This window comes from Trichomycterus rosablanca, chromosome 6 (assembly GCF_030014385.1).
Source record: "Trichomycterus rosablanca isolate fTriRos1 chromosome 6, fTriRos1.hap1, whole genome shotgun sequence".
Lineage (NCBI taxonomy): Eukaryota > Metazoa > Chordata > Actinopteri > Siluriformes > Trichomycteridae > Trichomycterus > Trichomycterus rosablanca.
This window is the reverse complement of record NC_085993.1, coordinates 32,952,512-32,979,669: the sequence shown is the minus strand read 5'-3', so window position 1 is coordinate 32,979,669 and position 27,158 is coordinate 32,952,512. Positions and strand designations below refer to the sequence as shown.

General features: G+C 40.2%; 2 protein-coding genes across 5 annotated transcripts in view; one reads left to right on the top strand and one right to left on the bottom strand.

Moving 5' to 3' along the window:
* Positions 1–183: 183 nt before the first annotated feature.
* Positions 184–22,762, top strand: wdsub1 (WD repeat, sterile alpha motif and U-box domain containing 1). 4 transcript variants are annotated; one of them, XR_010013164.1, is made up of 14 exons: positions 184–239; positions 2,469–2,889; positions 3,004–3,191; positions 3,763–3,855; positions 4,304–4,397; positions 4,966–4,999; positions 6,393–6,433; positions 6,504–6,610; positions 7,470–7,499; positions 7,669–7,698; positions 8,298–8,477; positions 9,948–10,082; positions 10,293–10,513; positions 10,665–10,753. XR_010013164.1 is itself a non-coding variant. In XM_062997702.1 (14 exons), the coding sequence occupies exons 2-13, from the start codon at positions 2,492–2,494 to the stop codon at positions 10,814–10,816; spliced, it is 1,482 nt and encodes a 493-aa protein (XP_062853772.1). In that variant the 5' UTR covers positions 184–239; positions 2,469–2,491; the 3' UTR covers positions 10,817–10,848; positions 22,691–22,762. The 4 variants fall into 4 exon arrangements, 3 of the variants coding, with proteins under 3 accessions (XP_062853772.1, XP_062853771.1, XP_062853770.1); XM_062997702.1 differs by lacking the exon at positions 10,293–10,513 and adding an exon at positions 22,691–22,762 and having other exon boundaries at positions 10,665–10,848; XM_062997701.1 differs by lacking the exon at positions 10,293–10,513 and adding an exon at positions 16,315–16,768 and having other exon boundaries at positions 10,665–10,848.
* Positions 15,301–27,158, bottom strand: part of tanc1a (tetratricopeptide repeat, ankyrin repeat and coiled-coil containing 1a) — an 88,069-nt gene continuing 76,211 nt past the window's right edge. Inside the window, exons 19-27 of the mRNA XM_062997703.1 lie at positions 26,929–27,062; positions 25,839–25,962; positions 25,554–25,729; positions 22,669–22,801; positions 20,215–20,244; positions 20,007–20,098; positions 19,746–19,892; positions 18,287–18,387; positions 15,301–16,601 (exon numbers count right to left, since the gene is read on the bottom strand). Of these exons, the coding sequence (XP_062853773.1) occupies positions 15,446–16,601; positions 18,287–18,387; positions 19,746–19,892; positions 20,007–20,098; positions 20,215–20,244; positions 22,669–22,801; positions 25,554–25,729; positions 25,839–25,962; positions 26,929–27,062 (2,093 nt within the window). The 3' untranslated portion in view covers positions 15,301–15,445. The remainder of the gene's footprint in view (positions 16,602–18,286; positions 18,388–19,745; positions 19,893–20,006; positions 20,099–20,214; positions 20,245–22,668; positions 22,802–25,553; positions 25,730–25,838; positions 25,963–26,928; positions 27,063–27,158) is intronic.

Here is a 27,158-nt window from a genome sequence, read left to right as displayed (position 1 = left end):
TGAGTGCAGTGAAGTAATCTGTGGTGCAGCAGAACAAAATGATTTAAATGTGTTTATTTTACCTAGATTTTGTTAGACAGCTGTTTTTAAACATAGATAAATGCTACGTTATTAATGCTAACTATTTGCATGGTACCACAGCACTAAGCATCCATTGCGTGCAAAGCTGGTAAACAAAAAGCACGTGCCCTTGCAGATGACGTAACACATAACGGAAGTAGAGGAGCGAGAGAGCTGAGGTAAATAAATGAAATACGTAAATTAAATTAAACATTTATACATTTAATTACCATTTAAATACTGTACATCATGACAGATATATTTATCTATCGAGTATTTAAAACTAAAGGGGTTTTGTTTCGTTTTACAGTTTCACGCAAACTTAGAACAGGACAATGCTAACAGTCCATGTTAGCCAAGTTGGCTAGCACAGTGAAGAAAAGGGTTTATTCAGTTTAGCAGTGAACTTTATTACTCTTATATTAATATTGGGTTCGTTTAAAACCGTTCTCCTCTATTGTTTGTAAACACAGTACAAGAATGTAAATATATGTAAACTGGTTGTAAACAAGAATGTAAACATACTGTATTTATAGGGTGACCATACATGCTCTTTTTCCCTGATATGTCCTCTTTTTTTGGACCTAGAAATGCGTCCGTCACCAAAAATGTCCAGGATTCGGCTTTTGTAGTCTGCATGCGTTACTCTTTGTGTTTTTGCACTGTTTTTACACCTTTCTCTTTAGGTCCTGCCCTCTTGCACTTGAAAATGAAAATTCACAGACAAATCAGAGTTTGTCAGTGGTGGTAAATTCGGTTCATTTTATGGACTCGGGTTAATCTGAGTCACTCAGTAATGTGATCCGGTTCACTTGAGTCTTAAATCTCTTGGCACCTCACACTTCTCTTGTCAGTGACAAGTTGACACTTTTTGGAATCTTGATCATGTGGGATAGGGACAAGGGGAGGGGTATCACTTAGTCATCAGACGGGTATATTAATGGGTCAAGGGTTTAAGGGGGATGGTCAACAACAGATTGCCATGGTAATCTGACCCACTTAGGCAGCATTTAGCAGACGCTTTTATCCAAAGCGACTTACAGTACTGAGACAGTATATATTATCTAAGCAACTGAGGGTTAAGGGCCTTGCTCAAGGGCCCAACATTGGCAACCTGACTGGTGGGGCTTGAACCAGCGACCTTTGGATTACTAGTCAAGTACCTTAACCGTTAGGCTACAACTGCCCTACACCAAAACAAACAGTCAATAAATTACCATGGGTGGAGGGCTATGATACTCTTTAAGTGGTGAAGTCCTAAAGTAGCCTGTAAGCATTTGCATTTTAATAATAATATAACTATATTTTATTGTTGTTTTGCTTACAAGAAAATATGCTGCATTGCTAATCTATACCACTACTACTGATAATAATAATAATAATTATTATTATTATAATTATAGCATGTGCATAAAATCAGCCACATAACGCACACCAGTGTGTTTAACCGCTTGTTTATTGGAATATTTAACTTATTACTTAGATTTACGGACTGGAGTGAAGTCGGTTCAGCCAAATCACAGTCCGCGGTGTTTCTGGTGAGTCTGCTCACTCGCCTTGTGTACTTAGCAGCAGCCAGTCAGAGGACTCATAGGATCCGTATTAATTGAGAACTCGGACTCGTGATTCCTGATTCAGTACAAAGATTCGAATCATTAACCAGGGTGATTCAGGAACCGCCCAGCTCTAGAGTTTTTGTCTCGGTCGGGATCATTGGGAAGCAGAAATCATGACCTGCAAAGCTGACACGTACGTGTTAGTGTCAAATAAAGGTGCTAGTTCAAGAGTTCGTAACACAGAAGATGGTGTTACTGCTGCAAAGGGAGTTTTTGCATTTCACACCATGCTCACAACAGCTACAGATCAATGTACTGCACGCCTGCCTTGTTAGAAAAGCTTTCCCTGGTTCTGAAACAACCTGAACATTTCCAAATGTGCAAACTAATATAGAGGTTTTTGTCTATGCTGTGATAGTGCCACATTCAGGCGAAATACTGTATATGTGGAGTATCCCCCTCCATTTACATTTTACATTTTCAGCATTTAGCAGACACCTTTATCCAAAGCGACTTACAGTACTGTGACAGTTTACAGTCCCAACAGCAGTAACCTGGCAGTGGTGGGGTTTGAACCAGCAACCCTCTGATTACTAGTCCAGTACCTTAACCACTAGGCTACAACATCCCTAACTGAGGTTCAGACTCTCAGACTAATGTAACCTACTAAAACAGCAGTCTTGGTTACTTTTTGTCTACAAAGACAAACTAAATAATTATTTTATTGCATTGTCCTATTGTAATGTTGCTTCTTATTGAGTTATTAGTGCTAAAAATTCTCCAAACTGTTCTAGAACATATACGACATACATTGACAAAGATTTTTGTCTAACACCTTCTGTTTCAATACAGGCACCAGACAGTGCTGACTCAAAATGGTGTCCCTTATCTGCACCTTACAATGCCACCGCGATGACGTGAACTGTTGTGCCTTTTCTGCTTCACTCCTGGCCACTTGCTCTGGTGATAAGACAATCAGGGTCTACTTAACGAAAGACTTCACTGAGGTCCCGTTCTCTCCTCTCACCGGCCATGGCTATGGGGTTCACTGCTGCTGTTTTAGCCCCTGCGGCCAGTATCTGGCTTCCTGCTCCACTGATGCCACCACAGTGGTGTGGGCCATGAAAACAGGGGAGATTGAGGCGGTACTAGAGCATCCAGGCAGGAGTCCAGTCAGGGTGTGTGCCTTTTCACCTGATGCTTCCTATCTAGTGTCTGGTGCATCAGATGGCACTGTGGCTTTGTGGGACTTCCCCTCCAGAACTTTGCGCAAGTAAGTCAACTCATCATATTCATATGCTTAAGTACACATGACTACATACTGTAAAGTGCGTATTTGTGCTATTTCTCTGATTTAGTTTGGCTATCTTTTTTAACTGTCTTCCAGGACTGGTGGAGTACCAGATACCACTATGGTTGCATGTTCATTTAGCCCTTGTGCTCAGATGTTTGCTACAGGCTCCACGTACGGAGACATTCGTATTTGGGACCTGGGCTTGAACCAACTAACAGCTGAGAAGTATGCTCATGACCTGGGGGTTACCTGTTGTCAGTTTGCCCCGCTGATATTGAATGGTAGGGATAAACCTTAAAACGGCTTTTTACAATCACGGCTTTTTGTGCCCTCATTCAGATTTTAGTACAAGTCTTAAATGTGACATTTCCTTAGTGCATTATACTGGCATATAATTTTACTGTACTATGCACTGTGCCTGGTGTTGCAGGGACAGGGATTAGTTGTGTTGAACTGCATGTACTGATGTACTGTAGTATTACATGCAGCACATGTTGAAAAAGGTCCTTTACATCAGCAAGTGCATTTTAGTTTTTAACATATTTGGAAAGCTAATTTGGGCAAATGGTACCTTGGCAGTTAAGATTCTGGATTTGTAATCGAAAGGTTGCACCAATGCAAAGTTTCCATTGTTGGGCCACTGAACAAGGCCCTTTACCCCTAGTTGATTGAGCCCCCTAATTCTCTGTGTAAGTTATTTCGGATAAAAGCATCTGCTAAATGATGTAAGTGTAGAATCTTATTGTTATAAAGTGTTATAAGGTGTGTTATACAGTGTGCAGTGAACAACATGCCAGACTATTACTAGTTTCGTATTTTCAGCTCTTGCTTTTTTCTTTATTTCTGCCACAGACGTTGGGGGTTGTGTAGTTAAGTTCCGGTTGGCATCCTGTGGGCTGGATGGCTTGGTAAAGATCTGGGTCATTTCCAAGACTCCCTCTGCAGGTAAAGGGACAGCTGCTCTTAGCCCTCCCCGTTTTATAATTAATAAAATTAACTGCATGGGATACACCCCAATATTAGGGAAAAAACAAAAATACATCATGGAACACGCACAGACCACTCCAAACAGACACATCAACACCTAATAAGGGGAGAAACTATGTGAACCTTTCATATACCCATTACCATATAGCATATCCTGAATGCCCAACATATAACAGAAAAACATATAACAGAGAAAGACAAAGATTGCATATGCCTGGATCAATTAAAGAGACCCTTAATCAGCATAACATGAAAAATACTAATGTAAGAGTGAATACACAAATATAAGACAGACCATAGTATAAGATACATTGCTACTCCTGCCATAAATATATCACAACAATGTGCAAACAAAATCTTTATAGTGTTTAGGTGTGTATTTGTTCTGATGTAATTTACTCAACAGGTTGTAAAATGCAGCTGCTACACACTCTGACTGGCCAGTCTGCTTCAGTTCTGTCTTGTGCCTACTCTGCAGATGGACAGCTTTTAGTATCTGGGTGAGTGCCTTCTTTTTTTTACTTTATTATTATGTTTTATTTTGCCCATGTGTTTGTACCATGGAGCCAGCTGGTGAAATTTCATGTGAATAAAAATAAAGCATGTCCACGACTTTGTAAGGCATGGGAACGAGATATGCAAAAATGATCCTGGTTTGGGTTAACACTTGAAGCATTAGCTTACATAAAGCCAAGATATACCTTATTTTAAGACATATACACAAATCCTGAGACAACTATCTGATTCGGTATGCTTTATGTTAGCTATAGTCAAAATAAAAGGAAATTGTTTCCACCACACCTTACCTTTCAAGTCATGGCCACAGCTTATTTATTACAACGTATTACTAAGTCATAAGTATAATATCTCGTTTCCACGCCTGAATAAGTGATGGCACACGCAGAGCTTAGTAGTAGAGGACTAAATAGTCAGTACGTTTCTTTAGTTACGTTTTCGTTATGATGATCACGTACAGATCACGCAGCACATTCACAGTTCTGTCACTAGATGGCCCTCTATACCCAATAAATAAAGTCTAGCAATAATTGTTTTTGTGCTTATGTTTAGGTCTATGGATAAGACTGTTGCAGTGTATGAAGCAGTAAGTGGATCTTCATTTATGTACAGGGGTTGGACAAAATAACTGAAACACCTGGTTTTAGACCACAATAATTTATTAGTATGGTGTAGGGCCTCCTTTTGCGGCCAATACAGCATCAATTCGTCTTGGAAATGACATATACAAGTCCTGCACAGTGGTCAGAGGGATTTTAAGCCATTCTTCTTGCAGGATAGTGGCCAGGTCACTACGTGATGCTGGTGGAGGAAAACGTTTCCTGACTCGCTTCTCCAAAACACCCCAAAGTGGCTCAATAATATTTAGATCTGGTGACTGTGCAGGCCATGGGAGATGTTCAACTTCACTTTCATGTTCATCAAACCAATCTTTCACCAGTCTTGCTGTGTGTATTGGTGCATTGTCATCCTGATACACGGCACCGCCATTGGATGCACATGGTCCTCCAGAATGGTTCGGTAGTCCTTGGCAGTGACGCTCCCATCTAGCACAAGTATTGGGCCAAGGGAATGCCATGATATGGCAGCCCAAACCATCACTGATCCACCCCCATGCTTCACTCTGGGCATGCAACAGTCTGGGTGGTACGCTTCTTTGGGGCTTCTCCACACCGTAACTCTCCCGGATGTGGGGAAAACAGTAAAGGTGGACTCATCAGAGAACAATACATGTTTCACATTGCCCACAGCCCAAGATTTGCGCTCCTTGCACCATTGAAACCGACGTTTGGCATTGGCACGAGTGACCAAAGGTTTGGCTATAGCAGCCCGGCCATGTATATTGACCCTGTGGAGCTCCCGACGGACAGTTCTGGTGGAAACAGGAGAGTTGAGGTGCACATTTAATTCTGCCGTGATTTGGGCAGCCGTGGTTTTATGTTTTTTGGATACAATCCGGGTTAGCACCCGAACATCCCTTTCAGACAGCTTCCTCTTGCGTCCACAGTTAATCCTGTTGGATGTGGTTTGTCCTTCTTGGTGGTATGCTGACATTACCCTGGATACCGTGGCTCTTGATACATCACAAAGACTTGCTGTCTTGGTCACAGATGCGCCAGCAAGACGTGCACCAACAATTTGTCCTCTTTTGAACTCTGGTATGTCACCCATAATGTTGTGTGCATTGCAATATTTTGAGCAAAACTGTGCTCTTACCCTGCTAATTGAACCTTCACACTCTGCTCTTACTGGTGCAATGTGCAATTAATGAAGATTGGCCACCAGACTGGTCCAATTTAGCCATGAAACCTCCCACACTAAAATGACAGGTGTTTCAGTTATTTTGTCCAACCCCTGTATGTTTGCTTAATAGCTGATCACACGCCAACAGCTAAAATAAGCATTAATTACTTCCTTGTATTTTTATATTTCTTAAGTAAATATCTGCTGAATTTAATGTAATTGATATTTCATTGCAGAATGATGGTGTTTTACTCTATAGACTGAACCAGCATGATAGGTAGGTTTTGTCCTTTATTCATGATCTACCTCTTAATTGAACCACTCTAATCTCCTTGACTCTGCTGCAGGTACGTAACGGCTTGTGCATTCTCCCCAACTGCCCCGCTTATAGCCACTGGCTCTATGGACAAGACAGTCAACGTGTGGTGTGTGGAGGATGGCTGCACTGCTCAGGGTTTGTGTACAGTCCTTATTTATGTACCTGAAATCATCTTCTTAATTAGATGTAATGTCTGGGATACGTTATTTAAAAAAATAGATAGCTATGAGCAGTGCTGAACTTAAGCATTGCCAAGCTTGCAGTTTTTTTTTCCAAAAAGACACCTTAACATTTTTAGAAATAGACTTAACAACTTTAACAAACTAATCCAGTTTCTTTGACGGTGTTTCAGTGCTCTTTTCCAGTTTTTTTTGCATCGTTTCTCATGAGCAACAGCACTGCGTTCAGTTCCAAAGCAATGTTATTCACTTTCATATCCTGCACAGATTTTAATGCTACAACACAGTATGCAGGTTAACTATAGAAACATTTTTTTTTTTCACGGCCTGATTCTCATTTGTGAAGAAACAACTTCACACTTAACAGGTAATCTCTTTTTTCCAAGAGATTGTCTGGCTGCATCCCAAACTGCATCCTATTTACTATATAGTGTGTAACTAAACTGTTCAAAGTGCTGCAATTAGAACTACTGTTCAGTTCATTAGTGTGTGACAGACATTTTAGCTGCCATTTTACCTTAAAGCACTGCCTTAAGATGGTGTTAATTGACTTTCTATAGCTAACATGCTAGGTCATGGCTAAATTGCTGTTGACCTTTTCCGGTTTTGTGTTGGTTGTGACTGCCCATATGCTGTAAACACAATGGATTAAGTTTAGGTTCAAATGTTGGAGTATTCCATTAAAACTGAATAACTTACAGATATGACAGGACATTGACAGTCCCATGTAAATAACAGCAGTATTAGCTCTTGACAATACTCTAAAATGTTGACTGTGTATGTGCTTATGAACTTTTTGTTAATTTACTTACCAGCTCCTGGACATGAAGGCAAATCTCTTTTGGGTAAGTGACTTTTGCATGGTGGGTACATTTCTTTTTCAGTTGTGTTTTACCTGCTATTAATTTCTTTCACATAGATTTTTTAATCTTATGTAAACAGATTTACTTTTAATGATTACATTTGGTATCAGATGATTGTTGCACTGCTTATATGTTTTCTTTTTTTCTTAAGATGAAATTCCATCCGTCTCAGATGAAGCAGGTAACATCACACACACACACAATCGCACTGTAAGAACAGTTTGAGCAGTGAAGGTCATCTGAAGGTCATTTTTAGTATCTGTGCCATATGTTTGCTGGCTGGGTCAGTAATTATCATCAGATGCCCTGGAGTGATTAATACTGTGATAACACACAGAGCACAAACATGACAGAGACAATGTGTGTCAGTGCAGCTGAAAAATGATTAATAATCTGGCTTTTGTGCTTTCAATTACATTTTATAATTCACCACCCATCCTTCAAGATGCTGTGGTTTTATTAAGAAATGCTACTGTTTGTGTCCTCCAGTTGGGGTCATTTCATGTAATTCTATAAAGCCATTTCATTTTCAATCTGTTTAAAAAAAAAAACTGAAATAGTCCAAATTTTGTGTGACACTAAGAACAGTTGTATTTGGCACTGGAAAACTGCACACTACCACCAGACATTAGCAACACATACATGCATGTTACTGATCAACAGCAGATTTACTTGTAGCCACGTTTCAACACTTACTTTTTATTTTCTGTCTGGCAACCATCAAGATTAAACCCCAGCAGGCTTAGAGCCATTACTTCCTGTTTGTGTTGTGTCTTGCAGGCAGGAAGTGGCTGGGTCACTCCAGGCTGATGCCAAGTGATTGGTCCGAGGATGATGTGTTGGCATGGTTACGGGAGGAGGAGCTGGAGAGCCTTATCGACACATTTAAGGTCAATAACATTGATGGAGCAGAACTGCTGTCGCTCAGCAAGGAGAGCCTCTGCTCTGAGCTTCATATAGGTGACCAAATATTTAACACGCACACACAGACACACTTCAATGTACAGTACTTCACATAGCCTTCTTAATGCGAGTATGTAGCTTTAAATTCTTTAGTTTTGTTAACTTTGAAAGATATCAGTATACAGCTCCTCATTTATTCGTTTGTGTACATTATTATTCTTATTCCAATTGGAATATACTCAATTTCTTGGTGCATCTTGGTCACTTCAAGTGGCTGCATGACTTTCTCGCTGGCCTAGAAGGTTAGCAGGTTGGCACATGACTTATCTGACATGTGAAGTCACCAGCCACATCTTTACACGCGTATGAGACAGTGGGAATGTACAAAGGATCACGCTCCTCTCTGTCCTCTTATATTGCACAGAAGACACAAGGAGGTGATACCACATCTGGCCTTTCCATTCCTCAGATTCGTGTGTGTTGAGAACCTGACCGCAAGTTGTGACTGTGTTGTATCAGACTGTTGCACAACTTGTGTGCTATAGCTCTTTTTTAAATGTAGTGCTGTGCAGTAGGATATGAAAGCAGTAAAAGATCAGAAGCATGAATGTTTGACTGCTGCAGGCATGCTTACTGAACAGAGAGTTTAATAAACATTTGCTGAGCCTGTTTTATTTTATTTTTCATGGAGCTAGATTGAAGTGTAAAACAAAGTAACCGATTCTTCTTGGGTTTTATAGACACACTCAGACAGTTTTCTTATAAGACTTTGATCTTAGCTGAACCTGTCTGCATTTAATCTATAAATAAATATGCAGGTGGTGGAAAAAATAAGAGAAACACCACTTGAGAAGTCCAAGCTTGACTTTGATGTAACTGAATTATATTTTTAAACAGCTTACTCACTTGTGCTTATCTGCTCTTGTGTCTGTAAGTTTCCATGGCAGTTCTGGATGTAGCTTTTTTTAATTGTAGTTTCAAGCAATATGAAAGGCAGTTTGCGGCCCAATAGTGGTTCCCAGCCCAGCGGTTAGGAAACCCTGCTCTGGTCGATGTCTGGATAAAAGATTTGTAATTTGTTTTAGAAATAAATTGTAATCCTTGAGACTGTGGCAAATGAAAATACATGAAAATAGGATTTCTGGTTTTACATAAGCCTTTCATATGAGTGGTGTGTTTTCACAGATGAGTGTATGTGATTTCAACCAAATGGGAGATGGCTGAAGTCCCCTGAAGAATTGGCGTCCTGGCTGGGGTGTATTACTGCATTATGCTCAGTGATTCCGGGGAAGCCTGATCCACCAAGACTAGGATAAAGTGGATATAAACATGAAAATTAGATGAAAAAATAAACATGGCTAGTGCTCGGGTGGTGCAGCAGTTTATTTCGCGAGCCAGATCTGTGTTCAGATCTCACTAGTGCTACCGGCCAGCTGGGTGTTTACACAGACATGATTAGCCGTGTTGGGGGGTGGGTACCTAGTATATGTTAGTAGCCTGATGTGTCACATTTCTGTGCTTTGTCAGAGTCGCTAGGTTTGCGGAGTAAAGTTTTACGGAAGATTGAGGAGCTGAGGAACGCACCGGTGTCCAATGGCATTCCTGATGAGTACCTCTGCCCCATCACACACGAGATCATGAAGGACCCAGTGATTGCTGCAGGTCAGACTTTAATATTTCACTTCTGTCCTTGCTGAACTGATATGTAATCGATTTCTAAAATAATAAATACACTTAATAATACACCATACTGCTAAATGTATGTTGACACCCCTCCTAATTGAGTTAAAGGTTTTCCACAGCCATTGCTAATAAGTGTAAAAAATATATATATATAAAATCAATTATATGCTTTCAACTTTGTGCCAACAGTTTAGGAAATGTCCTTTGCTGTTCCAGCATGCATGTGCCCTGACATGCCAAGACATGGTTTAAAAAGTTTGCAGTAGACGTCTCTTTCGGCATAAGTACTTGACCTGGACTGGCACAAAGTTCCACAGGCACACTCCCAAGTATTGTGGAAAGCCTTTTTTTTTTTCCACGATAAGTTGAGGCTGTGCAAAAGAATTTATTTTTGGAATGGGAGGTCCAAGGTGTGCACATGCTTTTTACCATATATTTTTAGATTAAAATGGACTGTTGATTATTTTTACTACAAATGCACCAATACTGGAAATACTTCTCAACAAAACCATTATTTGCTCACACACATAAGCACACACCTGTGTTTTCTGTGTCCTGCAGATGGCTACTCGTACGAGCGGGAGGCCATCGAGAGCTGGATCAGCACCAAGAGCCGCTCCAGTCCCATGACCAACCTGCCACTGCAGACTACCCTCCTCACCCCCAACCGCACCCTCAAAATGGCTATCTGCCGCTGGACAAGCAGCCAGTGATTCTCCCCTTCCTCAGTAGTACTACAGACTAGGTAGGAGCACTAGCAGTGTTAACTGATTGAATTCTTCAGGATCTTTAAGTGAATCTTGTAGCAAGAGCGGAGGTTTCACACCCAGTCAGAAAGCAGCTAGGCCAGGGTCATAAGAGCCTCGGTTTTTTGTTTACTAGACCGTCTAGGCTAGTGGTTAACCTTTTTATCAGCTAGGCTGCAGCAGGCTGCGACAGTGGCAAAGAGCCAGTCTGTCTGCCCTCACACATACATTAATGTATAGAAACAGTAGGCGTATACCTCCATGTGTGGTGGGCCACAGATGAAAATTTTTGGAATTGGAAATGGATTTAGGTCACATTGTATGTGGTTTCAAATTTCTGTACTTTATTTTATTTTTGCATTTTGCTATTCAAGACAATTAAATGTATGCGTTTGACACCTATTTATATACATTATATACTCATATATATATATATATATATATATATATATATATATATATATATATTATATATACCCACCCAAAGTGAGCCAAAAAATGGGTCACAGAGAAAAATAATAGCTAAATAAACAAATCTAAACAGCATAAAAACATGAAATGAACTTGTATGCGATCGCCCCCCCCTGTGAAGGCTTAATGTTACATCTTGTAAACCACAGTGGGACCAGATTGTACAGAGCAAAACAGAGAGAGTAAGATGCATTGTTTGCCTGGGTCACATAAGAAATTTGGAAAAACTCTGTTATAAACTGCTAACACACGTCCCAAGTGAATGTAAACTTTTGTTAGTAGTTTTTGAAAGAACATCTTAGTTAATCCTTGCCAGATTATTGTTATCATGTACACTGCTAATGTACTGTATGTCTCATTACTATATCACTTAGCCTAAATGATTTGTACAACATACCGCAATACTAGCTGACAGAGATTTATGTTCATGATGGAATTAGACAGACTATTAAATGTCAGAGTTGAATGGATAAACAGGATGTCTGTGCAGTCTTAATAAAATATTAAACTCAGTTGCATGGCTTAGCTTTTTATTTTACGCCTCTTAGAGTTTTCCACAGTGAACACTGTCAGTGAGGACATTCCACTGAAAATCAGTTTTAGCCTAAAACAAGAGTGAATTTATGCAAGAAACATTTGAAAGCATTTCAGACCGACATCCCCGCCTACTAAACTGGGTCATTTGCAAACACGTCTGAATAATTAGTTCAGCATGGCCTTTCCCCATCTGTTTCCTATGCACTTTAGCCAAGTAAGTGGGTCTTGTTTGTCGCATTATGTAGCTGAAATGCAATTAATTACAGTATCATTTATACAAAATTAAGTGCAAATGGTATAGAATCAGCTCTTATACTCACCTGCCTCACTGAAGCCTCATACACTTAAATTCTCCACAAAGCATATATCTTCAATCTCATAAGATTCGTTATTATAATATACAGCTGTGCAAAAATAACATACACAATATGTGTTAAACGAAAAGCTGCATGAGCAATAAATAAATTCATTTATGTTATATGTTAACGAAGAGAGCCAGCATCCTGAAAAAATGCACTGTACAGCAAACACTCCTATACACACATATGCACACAGAAAAATCATTCACTCCATTACACAGACATGTACACACACTTAAATACCCCGGTTAGGAATCCACCCACCGCAGTAACAGAGGCGTCCAACGCTTACTGTGCAGTTAGCATATACTGTACTTTGGCAGTAACGTTTTAGGATTTGTAATAGTTCCATGACATGACATCTGCACAAATGGAATTCTACAGCATATTGTTCGCTTTATTATATAAAACTATTATAATACAATGTTCTGTCTTGTTGCCTTTATGTCCAGGTGTAGTTTCTAATGCAGTTCATGTCGTGATCAGGTGATATAGCGGTCTTAAAACTGCAATTCTATAGTAAATCTTAATCAACAGTTCTAAAGAGTTACTGCTAGTACAGAAATCTTATTTAGTCCAGAGTTTATTAAGCTCATTGCAAACGACCACGTCTGTAGCATACGCTATATGGCTGACTACATGTGGACACCTAATCATGAGCTTGTCGGAAATCCCATTTTAAAACCATGTGCATTAATGAAAAGTTCAATACCACTTTTGTTGTGACTGCACCAGCTTCAAATGATTTGGAAAGACTTTACACAAGCTTTTGGGGTGTGCCTGTGGGTATATGTGCCCATTCAGTCAAAAAAATATTGATCATATGTAAGGTCAAGCACGGATGTTGGACCAGAAGGCCTGGCTTGCACGCAATGATCCAAGTCATCTGAAAGGTGTCTGATGACTGTAGAGCTCTGTGCAGGCCACTGGGCTTTCATTATATTTAAGCTCCGGAGACACATTCTAATTTGCCAGAGAAACAGAGGCCTGTCACAGTTATTTCATTAATCATGATTAAGACTGAAAAGACTGAAATCAATTGTCAGGTTTCACAAGCCTACATTTTAATAATCACCCGTTTCCACTCACTGTATGATCACATTCAAATCTATACTGTGGTTTATTTTATATTTGCTTTTATGGCTTGGTTGGCACAGCAGTAAATTACACTAGCCCACTATTTCTGGGATTAATGGTTTGAATCCACAGTGATGCTGTCGACCGGTTGATTGTCTACATACAGACAAATCTGGCTATAAACGAGACCCCGAAATGGATTAGCGTCCTGTCTGGGGAGTTTCTGCATTGCACAAAGTGACCCACGGCGACCGCTGGTAAAACATGAAAAAAATATTTTTCTAAATAGCTCTTTTCAAATAGTAAAAATGTAATAATTTTAATCTATTTCATTATTGTTTATATTTTACCACTATTGTATCCTCTGTCAGAGATGCCTGATAGCACCGGTGAGGATTCATACTCTGTATTAGTGGGCAAGCATAATTTACTTTTGCACCACCCAAGTGACAAAAATAATACTAAAAATAAATATTTTATATTTATTTCCTACTGTTTATGGTGATTCTTTATAAATAAACGATATGACCAAAACTATGTGGACAAATGACCTTTATGGACAACCATGGGTATCATTGTGGAGTGGCCTATACAAAATTTTTATTGAGTCTGTCTGTGGAAATCAGTGCTTACTTATTTAAAAGCTCATTTATGAGACCAGGCACTAATGCTGAATGAGAAGCCCTGGCTTGCAGTCAACATTTCAAGGCATCCCAACGATGTTCAAAAGGGTTGCGGTCACAACTTTGTGCAGGCCACTGTAGTTCCTCCGCACTAAACTCATTAAACTATTGTCTTTATGGAGTTCATGACCCTTCCCAGACTGTTGCCACAAAGTTGGAAGCGTATAGTTTTTTTTAAAATATAATATTATATACTTGTAAGCAGTGGGTGGGACTGAAACACATATACTTAATAATTAGGAGGCCTGTCCACCAACATTGTGCAATATAGTGCATATGCGTATTATGGCAGTAGAATAGAATAGAACCATCTAAGAGTCATGAATTGTACATTGCATTATGTATAAATCCAATTCCAAAATAGTTGGTTTAGTAGGTAAAGTTCATATTAAAACAAAGCACAGATTTAAAAACAGTTTTATTGTTTAATGTTCCTAAATGTAATGTTTTATATTTAAAAGTTGTACCTCTACCTTGATTAATATTTGTAAATATTTACAAATTTCTATCTGGTTGGAAATAGGGGGTAATGAAGACCAGGAGCAGAGTATAAAAAGAGCATTAATAAAATGCTCATTTTACAAGCAATGATCGATGATTTGCCACTTTATAGAAAACTGCCTGATGGAATAGTTCAACATTTTTCCATGTGCAGTTGCAAAAAAACTGCACAGTTACCATATACAGTCCATACGACTAAGGTTAAAATATTTTTTAGCATTAAGGCCAAGAACAAAAACAATAATAAATGCCTTAGACCTTAAATCTCTTAAGTAAACATATTTTGTTGTGGTCTAATGAGGTGAATTAACACTCAACTAGGTGCACATTACCGTCAGTTAAGAAAAACCAACATCACACATCTGCACCTCTATGCCCCCTCTGTTGGCTATTTGGCAAGGCAGAAGGACATGATTCCATAATCGAGCCATGCAGTCGATCTCCAAGGTAGTTGGTTGGGCCCATTATACCACAAGCATGGACCTAAAAATCTGAAGGATCTGGAGAGATTCGGTATAAAAGAGGGTTGTTAATACCTCACCATGTCTTATTAAGCATTATCTGAGCTGTTATATCAGAAAAGAATGGCTACAAAAAGTCCTAATTTAAAGGGTTCCAAAAATTGTGGCACATACAGACAAATATTAATTTTATGTTAAGAAAAATATTTTTATGAAAAAATGTAGGGCTTTTTTCAATCGTTGTAGATTAATAAAAAATGACAATAATAAAATAATAAAATTTATATTAAATAAATATATTTAATAAATAGTTTTATGTTTTTAAGGGGTGCCAATTTTGTGAAATGGAATCAGATGCTATACGTTTTATTTAGATTTTTCCTGATGTCCCAACTGGTTTTTTAGAATTGGATTTGTACAATAATTAATTGTCAGTTAAATGACAGGTTAAAAAACACTGAAGTATTCCATTAAAGTAGCAGCCATTATGGAATTTGTGCTCCATTTCTACACATTCGACTCTATGAAGGAGCGTTTTGGTTTGATGGAACTGATGAGGATGGGATTGTCCCGTGCCAGGCTTGCCTGCTTGTGTTTATGCTCACTGTAGTGCTGCTGAGGGCCCATTGATGCACTGCTTTCCTTGTAGCCAGAGCTGGCTGGGTGGGGCTTTTCCCGGTGTAGCTCACCTGTGGGTGTGCCGTTATGAAAGGCCTCCTGGTAAGCACTTCCTGTTTTAGGGTATTGCAGGTCACAGGAAAGTCCCTGTGAGTGTGTACTCAGTCCGTCCGTCCCGTGACCCTGCCAGCTGTGGCCATGCATTTGTTGGCTGTGGTGATGTCCCTGCAGTGGTGGTTGTTGCTGCTGGTTGAAGCGTGCTGTCTTGTCCATGACCCCCATAAATGGGCGTGGTTTGTGATCATTTTGCCTGGTGGACATATCAGCTGTATTTTCGTTGGCAATAGAGCTGCGGTTGCGCCCCTTGTCTGCCAGGTGACCACTGAAGGCCAGGCTTCCAGAGGAGCTGGACACACGCATGCTGCTACTTCTGCAGAACTCCCCCCTTGACTCAAAAGCAGCATCTGGTGCCAGGGGTACAGTGTCAAGGGGGCTTAAAATACTGGGACCTTCCTGTGCGTCCTTCCGCTCCCTGGTGCGAAAGCAGGCCCTTTGGTGGCCATGGTTTTCTCTGCTTCTCATGCTCTGTGCCTGTCGGGAAGGAAGGTGTCTGTGGGTTGAGGGAGAACTGGACTGGGCAGCTGGTAGTGCCAAGCCTAGAGAATCTGGCAGGGTTTGACTCTGTTGCCAGTTCTCCTTCCTTTTCTCATGACGACTTAGATCTTTCTGCTCATCCTCCTCCTCTTCCTCCTCCTCAGGCTGCACCAGCTTCAGGCCCCGGTTGTCTGAGCTTTTCACGGACGCACGGATGCTTTCCATTTCCTCCTCTTCATCACAATCACCATCATCATCGTCATCATCGTCCTCAACATCGTCATCGTCGTCATCCTCATGCTGTGAGGCATGGGCATGAGGCAGCATGTGTTTGGTGCCTGGGCGCTGATGGCATTCCTCCTCCACACGTGACAGCAGGCGTCTGATCTCTCTGTTACTTGGACACAGACGGGCTGCCTCAAAGAGATCAGACAGTGCTGCCGCAAACTGCCTGAGAGGGAGAGAGAAAAAAGAAAAATTTAAACTCTTATTTTAAACTCATATTTTACTAGAAATGTCACATTCTAGATGTTTTAATCCACTTCCTGTCTGCGCTTTCATTCAAATTTGATACAGAAGAGTCACAATACTTTGTTTGAATAAAACTGAGGTTTTTAACCTGAGGGTAGTAACACAATCCTTGGAGGGATTTTGAGTAGATGAATAATAATATTTTAAAATGAGGACTGTGTTATATATTTCAATGCATTCCACAGTGCATGACATCATTAAAAGATTTAGGAAAGCCAGAGAAATATCTTTGCCTAAAGAAAACCAATACTGAATTTCCCTGAAAATCTTTCATCTATCCGACAGTGAATAAATGTTTCCTTTCAGCTGCTCCAGGCTTGGGCCCGGCACGAAGGGTGCACTGATATGCATCCCCCCAATGGGTGGATTCATCTAACACCATGCACCCTCTGCATTTGTGAGCCCAGCCTGGGATTGGAACTCAGACACAGCATTAAAACTGACAGGCTTGCCGCTCAGGTGGCGCAGCGGTAAAAAGAAACGCGCTGCAACCAGGGCTGGATTCTGAGAACGTGGTATCGAATCCAGCCTTGCTTTACCGGTTCGAAGCTGAGTGGCTATATGAGCAACGATTGGCCGGTTGCTCATGTGGGGGGTGGGACAAAGAACCGGAGGTGGGTCTCTCTCTGTCAGAATGCGATTGCGTTCTCTGCCGGCTGATTGGAGGCGCTTACACAGAGATGGGAGAGGGTGCCCTTAGGGTGTGTCTCTCCGCATGCAACGCTAGGTGGCGCCAAACTCGTCAATGTGTGGGTGGCAAAGATGCATCTGGCTGCTGCTCGTGTTTCGGAGGGGATACGGGTTAGCTTCAATCACCTCCGTCAGGGCAGGGTTCGGCATAGACAGAGAGGAAGCACGATGCTAATTGAACAATTGGATGCGCTAGAAGGGGAGAAAAAGGGGTAAAAAAAAAATAAAAAATAAAAAACTGACAGGCTTCAGTATTGCATATCAGAAATACATCAGAAAAAAAACTTTATACATGTTATATTATATATTTATAATAGAATTATAATTTTCTTGTAACGCATTACAACATTCGGCTAGCATGGGTGTGATATCGGTGAGCGGCGTCAAGTGTAAACAAAGCGTAGCAGTGTAGCATGGATACGGGCACTATACGTGAATAGCCTTCAGCTACAGGGAGTTAAAAATCCTGGGATATAACAGAACGTGCAAAGAATGTAGGAAACAAATTGGAAACACTGGATAGACCACATCAGACTTTATAAGGTATCTGAAAAGACACCTGATATATCTGTTTAGTTTCCAGTAGCTGCTATAGTCATTCCAGCTATTTAAAATACAATTCTTTTCCATCTTCTTACCCTAAGCTTAGCCTGGCTTGAGTTACTATACTATGTTTATCTGCAGGTTTCAATAATTCAGACACACCTACTAATATTGTTTAAGTTCCTAAGCAAGTGCAATGTAAAATAAAAACCAACAATTATTTGTTTTCACGTTACAAAAAAATCATAATGCAAACAGAGACTAATGTTTGGGTAAAAACTGGAGGAAATGTGTATGATTTAAACAACTTACTGTTAAAAACACAGTTGTATTTTGCACACAAAGTGAATCTGTTGACCAGAGGTTTCTTACCTACTGCTTCTCTTAGCACGAGCACGAGCATAGAAAGCTTCATACGACTTTGGCTTCAGTTCCAGAGCCTTAGTGGCAAACTCCTCTGCCATGCCAAAGTCCTGCAGAGTCACACAGACACAAAGATAGTAAGAGGTGTGTGTGCACGTGTGTGTAGGGATGTTGGGTAAGAATAGAGACTGAAGTGTTTTTATCCACACAATCTGGCTAATTATATTAAGAGTTTTCACAGTAAAATAGAGATGCTAGCCATTACATTTTGCTTGCACACAGCCACTCTTGAGTGTGAATTCTTTGCCTGCTGTCCCTTCCATGTCTAATCCAGCTCCTGAAGGGTTTGATAACCAGGTTATAAGCTAAATAATATGTTGGGGAAAGGGAAAACCTGAGTCTTTACAAGGCAGGTAACCCTCCAGGACTGGAGTTAAGAAATCATGGCCTTAATTTTTTTTTGTATTACTCTGTATTGCTGATGAAGTCAGTGTTCATCTGAATCATATTGGGATTCAGTCCTTGATACAAGGTCAAAATGATAGTGAGACTGCTAAAGATAATTATGCTGCTTAAATGTTTAATGATGAAATATTTTATTAAACAGCCATTATAACTCCTGCTGCATCATTGCCATCGGATGCTTCAGAAAGCAAACACATACACACTTCTCACTTTTCTACAATTTCACATTAGCAGCATGAGACAATTCTTTTTAATAGAAGACTAGTGTGAAATTATTTAGAAATTCCATTTCTGAAGATTTGTACATAGCAATAAGCGAATCTTTTCATTCATTCATTCATTGCTTTATTCTGGTCAGGGTCATGGTGGGTGCAATTCACTAGGTAAAGGTAGGAAACAACAGGACAGGTCACCAGTCCAACACAGGACACACACACACCTAGGGTAATTTTGTATCTCTAATTAACCTGACTGCATGTGCTTGGACTGTTGGAGTGAACTTGAGCGCCTAGAGGAAACCCACACAGACACAGGGAGAACATGCAAACTCCACACAGAAAGGACCCAGGACCTTCTTTAATACACATCCTACTATTATTAACAATAATAGTTGTGGAATTGCTAAAAGTTTACAAGGCGTAGCATTATTACTTTAGCCTATAAGTTGTGTCTGAAGAAAAAATAGCTTTTTAAAACCCTTAGCAACACTGTTGTACATTATATATCAAAAGCAAAACAGCACACAGTAAACTGTCATTATCATGTCTGTGACGAGAGTGGTCCACTATCTAAATAATGTCCATGGCAATGGGTAAATAGCCATGGGTCTATAGTAATTCCTCTCTAGTAAGGAATGGGATAGAGGATGGCTGGTAGCTGACCACATTTACCCATATGGATAGTGCACCATTCAGGTGTATAATGATAAACTGGTTAATATGTGTAGCAACAATGTGACCTGCTCAGAATATTTGTGTAATATGTGTGTCTGTGTGTGATTTACATTGGTTTTGCGGCGACAGCGGGACAGGTTGAGGTAGAGAGATACGCGGAGTTCTCTAAAGGCTTTCAGGTCTTCCCCAAACCCTTCTCTTGGAAACTTCCTCAGTGCATACTGGTACCTCTGGGCTGCCTCCTTCATCTTCCCCTTCTGACAGAGGCCAAAAAAATTATGTAAATGTGAAAAGCATGCAGGACAGTAGTTTCGTGAATGTCACACAGAACATTTAAAAAAAGCAAATGACAACTATCAAACGTAACTGACCTTATAGAGTAGGTTACCCTCCTCCATTAGCTTTTGAAGTAGGATGATAAGGATGTCTGGTTTGGAAGTGGCCATGGCCCAGGCAGCATTTCCTATCGGGAAAATCAACAGAATGAACTAGTCATTAGCCCTCCGCTTATCTCGACTTCTTTCTCTTAGACCAAACTGTAAACGAGACTGGCCCAAGAGAGTTACCTAAAGCTTGTACCTGATCGATCATATGGAGATGTTCTGTAGCCTTTAGCAGCAGTTTAGTGAAAGCAGAAAAGAGAGGGAAAACAAAAGCAGAAACACACAGAAAATAGATTTAACCCATATAATATATATGAGTTAGTCATATAAGAGTTTCAAAAGTTACTGTGTTTATTAATAAATACATTTAGAAAGTTTTTGTATTTGTTAATAATCTATTGAGCATCTTAATATTTGTTTTAAAGCTTTTCAAATTATGTACATACATTTTTTAAACATAACATGTATGATGTAATAATAAGTTAAAAATGCAACTTATTACTACTAAAACAAATGTAGGCGCTTAGATGGTGCAGCAGTAAATTATGCTAGCCCACTACTGCTGAGATCCAGGGTTCAAATTCCCAGCATTGCTTTCAGCTGGCCAGACATGATTGGCTTTGTCTGATGGGGAAGGAAAGTCTGAGGCCCTGTGATGTACTGGCATCTTGTCCGGAGTGTTTTACTGCATTATGCCCAGTGATTTCAGGGAAGTTAGACCCTGACCAGGATGAAGCAGTGGTAAAACATAAAAATAAATAAAAAATCTAATAATCTAGTAATGTAGTTAAGTGTCAGCCAGAACAGTAAAATAAATGGTGGAAACGTCTTTACATTTTAATGCCACTTTGCATTGGTAAATGGTTAATTGGTAAAGCCAGCACCTGTCAAGGTACGAGGGTGTGTTGGGGCCAATGACATGGCTCATCTAACAACTTGCTCATCTGTGAATGCACCATTACTATTGGGGAAATACTTACACATAACAGAACAACAAGTTAGGATCATCTGCATGTTTCAGTAAGACAATTCTAGGCCACATTCTGCACGCTTTAGAACAGCTTGGTATTATAGAAAGAGAGTGGAAGTGCTAGACTGGCCTGCCTGTTGTTCATACTTGTTTCATTATACTTTTACATTTTCAGCATTTAGTAGACACTCTTATCCAAAGCAACTTCCAGAAGTGCTTCCACATTTCTCTACTCTAGTCCAAGTTTAATGTTTTCCATTAGAAATGTGTGATGAATTATGAAGTGCAATAGATGATGAGTCTAGTAGGAATGGTGGAAAAGCCACTTTCACAACCTTAAAAGTTGGTGCCCCCATATCCCAAATAGTTACAGAACACTTTTTAAAAGAAAGGTGACAACACAGAGCCCATAGCCTTTAGAGCTATACAGCCATCAAAAGCTATTTTTATGGATTAATATTGTGTTCACATGAATGGCATTTGTGGTCTATTTAAATTGATTTAATTAAATTATGTATCATCCAGTGCTCTGTTTCTGATCCTAAACTGATGTGACAATGATTTAAAAGCGAATGCAAGTTGTTCAGTGTCAGCAGGCATTCTCACAGTTTACTTGCAGTGCATGCTTGACAAAAAGTTTCACTTCTTAAAATGGAAACCTTTATGTCTGGCCTGTAATATTATTTGAGCAAAATACCAAATGATTTTCAGATCTATGGCATGAAGGAAAGTGCAGCCCAACATCCCCTTTTTCATCTATCCAGTGGTTGAGTACTCTGTTAATGTTTAATTATAAGATAGGACAGTGTGGTGGTTTTTCTGTGGCAGGAGTGGTTCAGTGGTCAATAAATGCTAGTCCTGAATCCAGCCAACAAAGTAAACCTTAAAAAACCATGGAAACTAGGACTGAATGAGAGCCAAGTAGAGCAGGTCACGATGACAAAGCTTTTTTTATCCATCCATCAATGAAAGAGCTAAAAGCCTTTAGGAAATTTGTAATCAAGCTAAGTAAGTGCCAAAAACCATGAAAAGTCAAAATACACTTGGGTTGTGTGACTCGTATGTGGGTCAGAATCCTGGTAACAGGTTATTTCCATCCGAGTTCAAACACATGGCCTTAAGATGCAAAGCCAAGCTACAACCACTGACCAACCACCACTATATTTATTTCCATACAAGATCAAAGTGTGCATGATTCAGAAAAAAACATGGACTTTTGATTGTTGATCTGTTTGATTAAAACAGACAGCTTTGCTCCAATTTGCTATTAACTATATGCTTCTCTTTTCTTTTAAGCTGCATTTGGTGTTTCCTTACTTGTGTCTGTTTATATAATTAAATATAATATTGAATATAATATTATAGTTTAGGGTTTAAGGACTAGTTCAGATACTGACCACATTCTGTAAAAAACCTCAATTCAATCTGGATTTTTGCTGGAAATGACAGTCACATACATCACAGCTGTTTCACTTATGCAGGGCCAGTGGCTCATCATAGCATGTGTGAGCTTAAGCAAAAAAAAGCCCTTAGTCTAGTTAACTTCAGGACGCAGCAAAGACAAGCACTGTGCTTTCATTTTCTGAGAGAATGGGTGGGGAAAAGAGCCAACCACATGCTGCATTTACAGTTGCCATGCTGCGGGGGGTGTATTGTTAGATATTACAGGGAGCTACTCACCCAGCTTGGCCCCTTTTTTTAGCAGGGTGACTACCACTGAAGTGTTGCGGCTGCCGATGGCGCGGTCAAGGGGCCGCATCCCACTGTAGTCTGTGTGTTCAATCACAGCACCACGCTCCACCAAGTAATGCACCTGTAGAAGTGGACAGTTACATGCAAAAGTTCACCGCATATCCTTTTTAAAAACTGTTTACAGATTTATCCTCCCCTCCCGCCTTTTTCTCCTTTATCTAGCCATGTCCAAATTCTTGTGATTGCAACACTCCGCCACCTCCGATCCTGATAGTTTTGGGTCACAAACCCATTCCAATACTCCAATATACTCCACTGACTGCTTCTTTTCACCTGCCCAAGGCAGGGTCTCACAGAGAGAAGTAATGTGTACAAAGAGCCATGCAGAAAGAACCCCCTGCTCGACTAATTTCCCTTCCTATAGACACACAGCCAATCATGTTTGTGTCGGCACCTGGCCGGTCAATATCACATCCGAGGTTTGAGAGGCAGTTCTTGCAGCACATTCGTATTAGAAACTAATGATAATCAGAACACACTATTAAATTGATCGTTATATTATTATGTACAAATATAATGGGTTCACCTGCCATGAAGATCAACAGGGGGCTCAGATCACAGAATCATGTCTGTCTTCCCTAGTACTAATGGCCAGAAGAGGGGATGGAGGCAAAGATGACTCCACTTTACTTGCTGCCTGGATCCTTACTCTTTTATCTCTTTTTCCACAGAACATGAGTTATTGCACAATGGTGGATCGAGTAGCTAGTATTGTGGTAAACCCTTTTCTTTTATCTTATTGTTTTCTACTTTTTTTAGTAGTCAATCATTTCGCTAAAGGTGTGTCGCCAATGTCCCTGTGGGATAAGCGCATTAACACCAAAGTTTTTTTTACCCACACTGTATTATTACAAAGTTTCATTTTGTTATTTATTGTTATATCTTGGTTAAGCATCCTGCATATTGGCTTGATCTATTCCAGTCTCACAGGCACAGGACTACACCTGCCACCTCAGCCACACCGTTACAAAATTACAACAGTGTTGGTCCTAGGATAAGATATTGTTGCACATCTATTAAATGTTTGAGGTTAAGTTACTGGACTGGTAAACTGAAGACTGCTACTGTTAGACCCATGATCAGGGCTCTTAACCCTCAATAGCTTGCATTGTATTTATGAACAAAGTTGCTTTGAATAAAACCATCTGCTAAAAGCTGTAAATGTCAAATGTACAGTGCCTTGCAAAAGTATTCGGCCCCCTTGAACTTTTCAACCTTTTGCCACATTTCAGGCTTTAAACATAAAGATATGAAATTGTAATTTTTTTGTGAAGAATCAATAACAAGTGCGACACAATTGTGAAGTGGAACGAAATTTATTGGATATTTTAAACTTTTTTTAGAAATAAAAAACTGAAAAGTGGGGCGTGCAATATTATTCAGCCCCTTTACTTTCAGTGCAGCAAACTCACTCCAGAAGTTCAGTGAGGATCTCTGAATGATCCAATGTTGACCTAAATGACTGATGGTGATAAATAGAATCCACCTGTGTGTAATCAAGTCTCCGTATAAATGCACCTGCTCTGTGATAGTCTCAGAGTTCTGTTTAAAGCGCAGAGAGCATCATGAAGACCAAGGAACACACCAGGCAGGTCCGAGATACTGTTGTGGAGAAGTTTAAAGCCGAATTTGGATACAAAAAGATTTCCCAAGCTTTAAACATCTCAAGGAGCACTGTGCAAGCGATCATATTGAAATGAAGGGAGTATCAGACCACTGCAAATCTACCAAGACCCGGCCGTCCCTCTAAACTTTCAGCTCAAACAAGGAGAAGACTGATCAGAGATGCAGCCAAGAGGCCCATGATCACTCTGAATGAACTGCAGAGATCTACAGCTGAGGTGGGAGACTCTGTCCATAGGATAACAATCAGTCGTACACTGCACAAATCTGGCCTTTATGGAAGAGTGGCAAGAAGAAAGCCATTTCTCAAAGATATCTATAAAAAGTCACCTGGGAGACACACCAAGCATGTGGAAGAAGGTGCTCTGGTCAGATGAAACCAAAATCGAACTTTTTGGCCACAACGCAAAACGTTATGTTTGGCATAAAAGCAACACAGCTCATCACCCTGAACACACCATCCCCACTGTCAAACATGGTGGTGGCAGCATCATGGTTTGGGCCTGCTTTTCTTCAGCAGGGACAGGGAAGATGGTTAAAATTGATGGGAAGATGGATGGAGCCAAATACAGGACCATTCTGGAAGAAAACATGTTGCAGTCTGCAAAAGACCTGAGACTGGGACGGAGATTTATCTTCCAACAAGACAATGATCCAAAACATAAAGCAAAATCTACAATGGAATGGTTCACAAATAAACGTATCCAGGTGTTAAAATGGCCAAGTCAAAGTCCAGACCTGAATCCCATCGAGAATCTGTGGAAAGAGCTGAAAACTGCTGTTCACAAACGCTCTCCATCCAACCTCACTGAGCTCGAGCTGTTTTGCAAGGAAGAATGGGGCAAAAATTTCTGTCTCTCGATGTGCAAAACTGATAGAGACATACCCCAAGCGACTTGCAGCTGTAATCGCAGCAAAAGGTGGCGCTACAAAGTATTAACGCAAGGGGGCCGAATAATATTGCACGCCCCACTTTTCAGTTTTTTATTTCTAAAAAAAGTTTAAAATATCCAATAAATTTCGTTCCACTTCACGATTGTGTCCCACTTGTTGTTGATTCTTCACAAAAAAATTACAATTTCATATCGTTATGTTTGAAGCCTGAAATGTGGCAAAAGGTTGAAAAGTTCAAGGGGGCTGAATACTTTTGCAAGGCACTGTAACTGTAATATAAGTTACACTCCACATACTATGTCAGCATCTCCGTAGAAAGCGGCCAGGTCGAGAGGGGTGCGTCCATGTTTATCTGCGCCGTCAATTTGCGCTCCTCTCTCCACCAGAAGCTCCACTACACTCTTCTGCCCCTTTAGACAAGCCCAGCTGAGAGGCGTCAAGCCTTCCTTATCCACTGCTGTCAGGCTGGCTCCTGTAGAAAAATCAGCCACAATTTTTTTATATTTAGAAAACAGATATTTTATTAGTTTTAGGTTTAAAACAGCTGGTCAGCAGTCATGAGTTTTATTCAGAGGACTCACCCTTTGAAAGAAGAAATTCGACAGTGGACAGGTGACCTTCACTGGCTGCCACCATCAGCAAAGAGCGGCCATGTTTGTCAGAGACGTTAATCTCAGCACCATGTTGCAGCAAAAGCTCTGCTACCTAATGAAAAAACACAATAAACTCTGTTTTTTATGCATTTTTACTTCACTTGAAACAGATTTTGTTTCATTGAACATACCACAAAATGTCATTTAAAACAGTTAAAATATTTTTGTGAAATAATAAATAGTTTTTATGAATGTAAATTAAATTTGCAGACATCTGAAAAGCTCATAATAAAAATTATGGAGAAACAATTTCATTTCCAGTAACTGCTTTATCTTGGTCAGGGTTGCGGCAAATCCGGTTTCACTGGGCAGCAGTGGGCACAAGACAGGAATCCATCGCAGCCAATCATGTCTGTTTAGACGCCTGGATGGCCGACAACTCGGATCTAGGCGGTGGTGTGCTAGCATAAAAGACCCCTGTGCCACCCAAGCATCTAACTGCTAAATATACATTACAGGCCAGGACCACAAAGTGCTTTACATGTAAAAATGTGCATTAAGTATTGTGGTAACACAACTGACCCGGAGTTCAATCTTTATTTTTCATTTTCATCACCTGGTCAGGGTCATGGTGGGTCAGGTTCCACAAGGAAACATTGGGAGCAAGGCAGGAATATCCTGGACAGGGCATTAATTTATCACAGGGAATCACTGTTGTTCACTGGAGTCCCATAGTCTTAGCAATGGCTTTGGAATCCTTTGGAACCCAGACTGACGTATCTGTATACGAATCTCCAATATTTTATACCGATCTGTATTTGATCTAATACCAACATCCTTCTACTAACCAAACCAATGTTCTGCAAGCAAGTTATGCATGACCATGATGGTGCTATGCTTAATGACCTTTACTGTTCCATGCTCATATGAATATCTTTGCCTTGTAAGTCAAAATTACACACCTTTACCATATAAAATATGTCAGCATACCAAATGTGAAAATATGCCAATTCAACCCTCATTCAGCATTTTAGGGCACTGTAGACAGTGTACATAAGATATAGAGTGATGACCCCACCTGTGTGTGTCCATGTCTCACAGCAGTGTATACAGGAGTCAAGCCCTTCCGGTTCGCCTGTGTTACCGTGGCCCCTTCTTCCAGTAGGTAGACACACTCCTCCAGCTTGCCCCGGCCAGCAGCAGCACTAAGAGCTGAAACACAATGATGGAGGATATCATCACTTCTTATGTTAAAGCACTTAAATATAGTGGCTTACAACATCTATGTATATCGTCATATGCTCACAC

Coding starts and splice junctions, on each gene's coding strand:
- wdsub1 (XM_062997702.1), top strand. CDS start 2,492: ATGGTGTCCCTTATCTGCACCTTACAATGCCACCGCGATGACGTGAAC. Junction 3,192..3,762: donor TGCCCCGCTGATATTGAATG/GTAGGGATAAAC, acceptor TTTCTGCCACAG/ACGTTGGGGGTTGTGTAGTT. Junction 3,856..4,303: donor TTCCAAGACTCCCTCTGCAG/GTAAAGGGACAG, acceptor TTTACTCAACAG/GTTGTAAAATGCAGCTGCTA.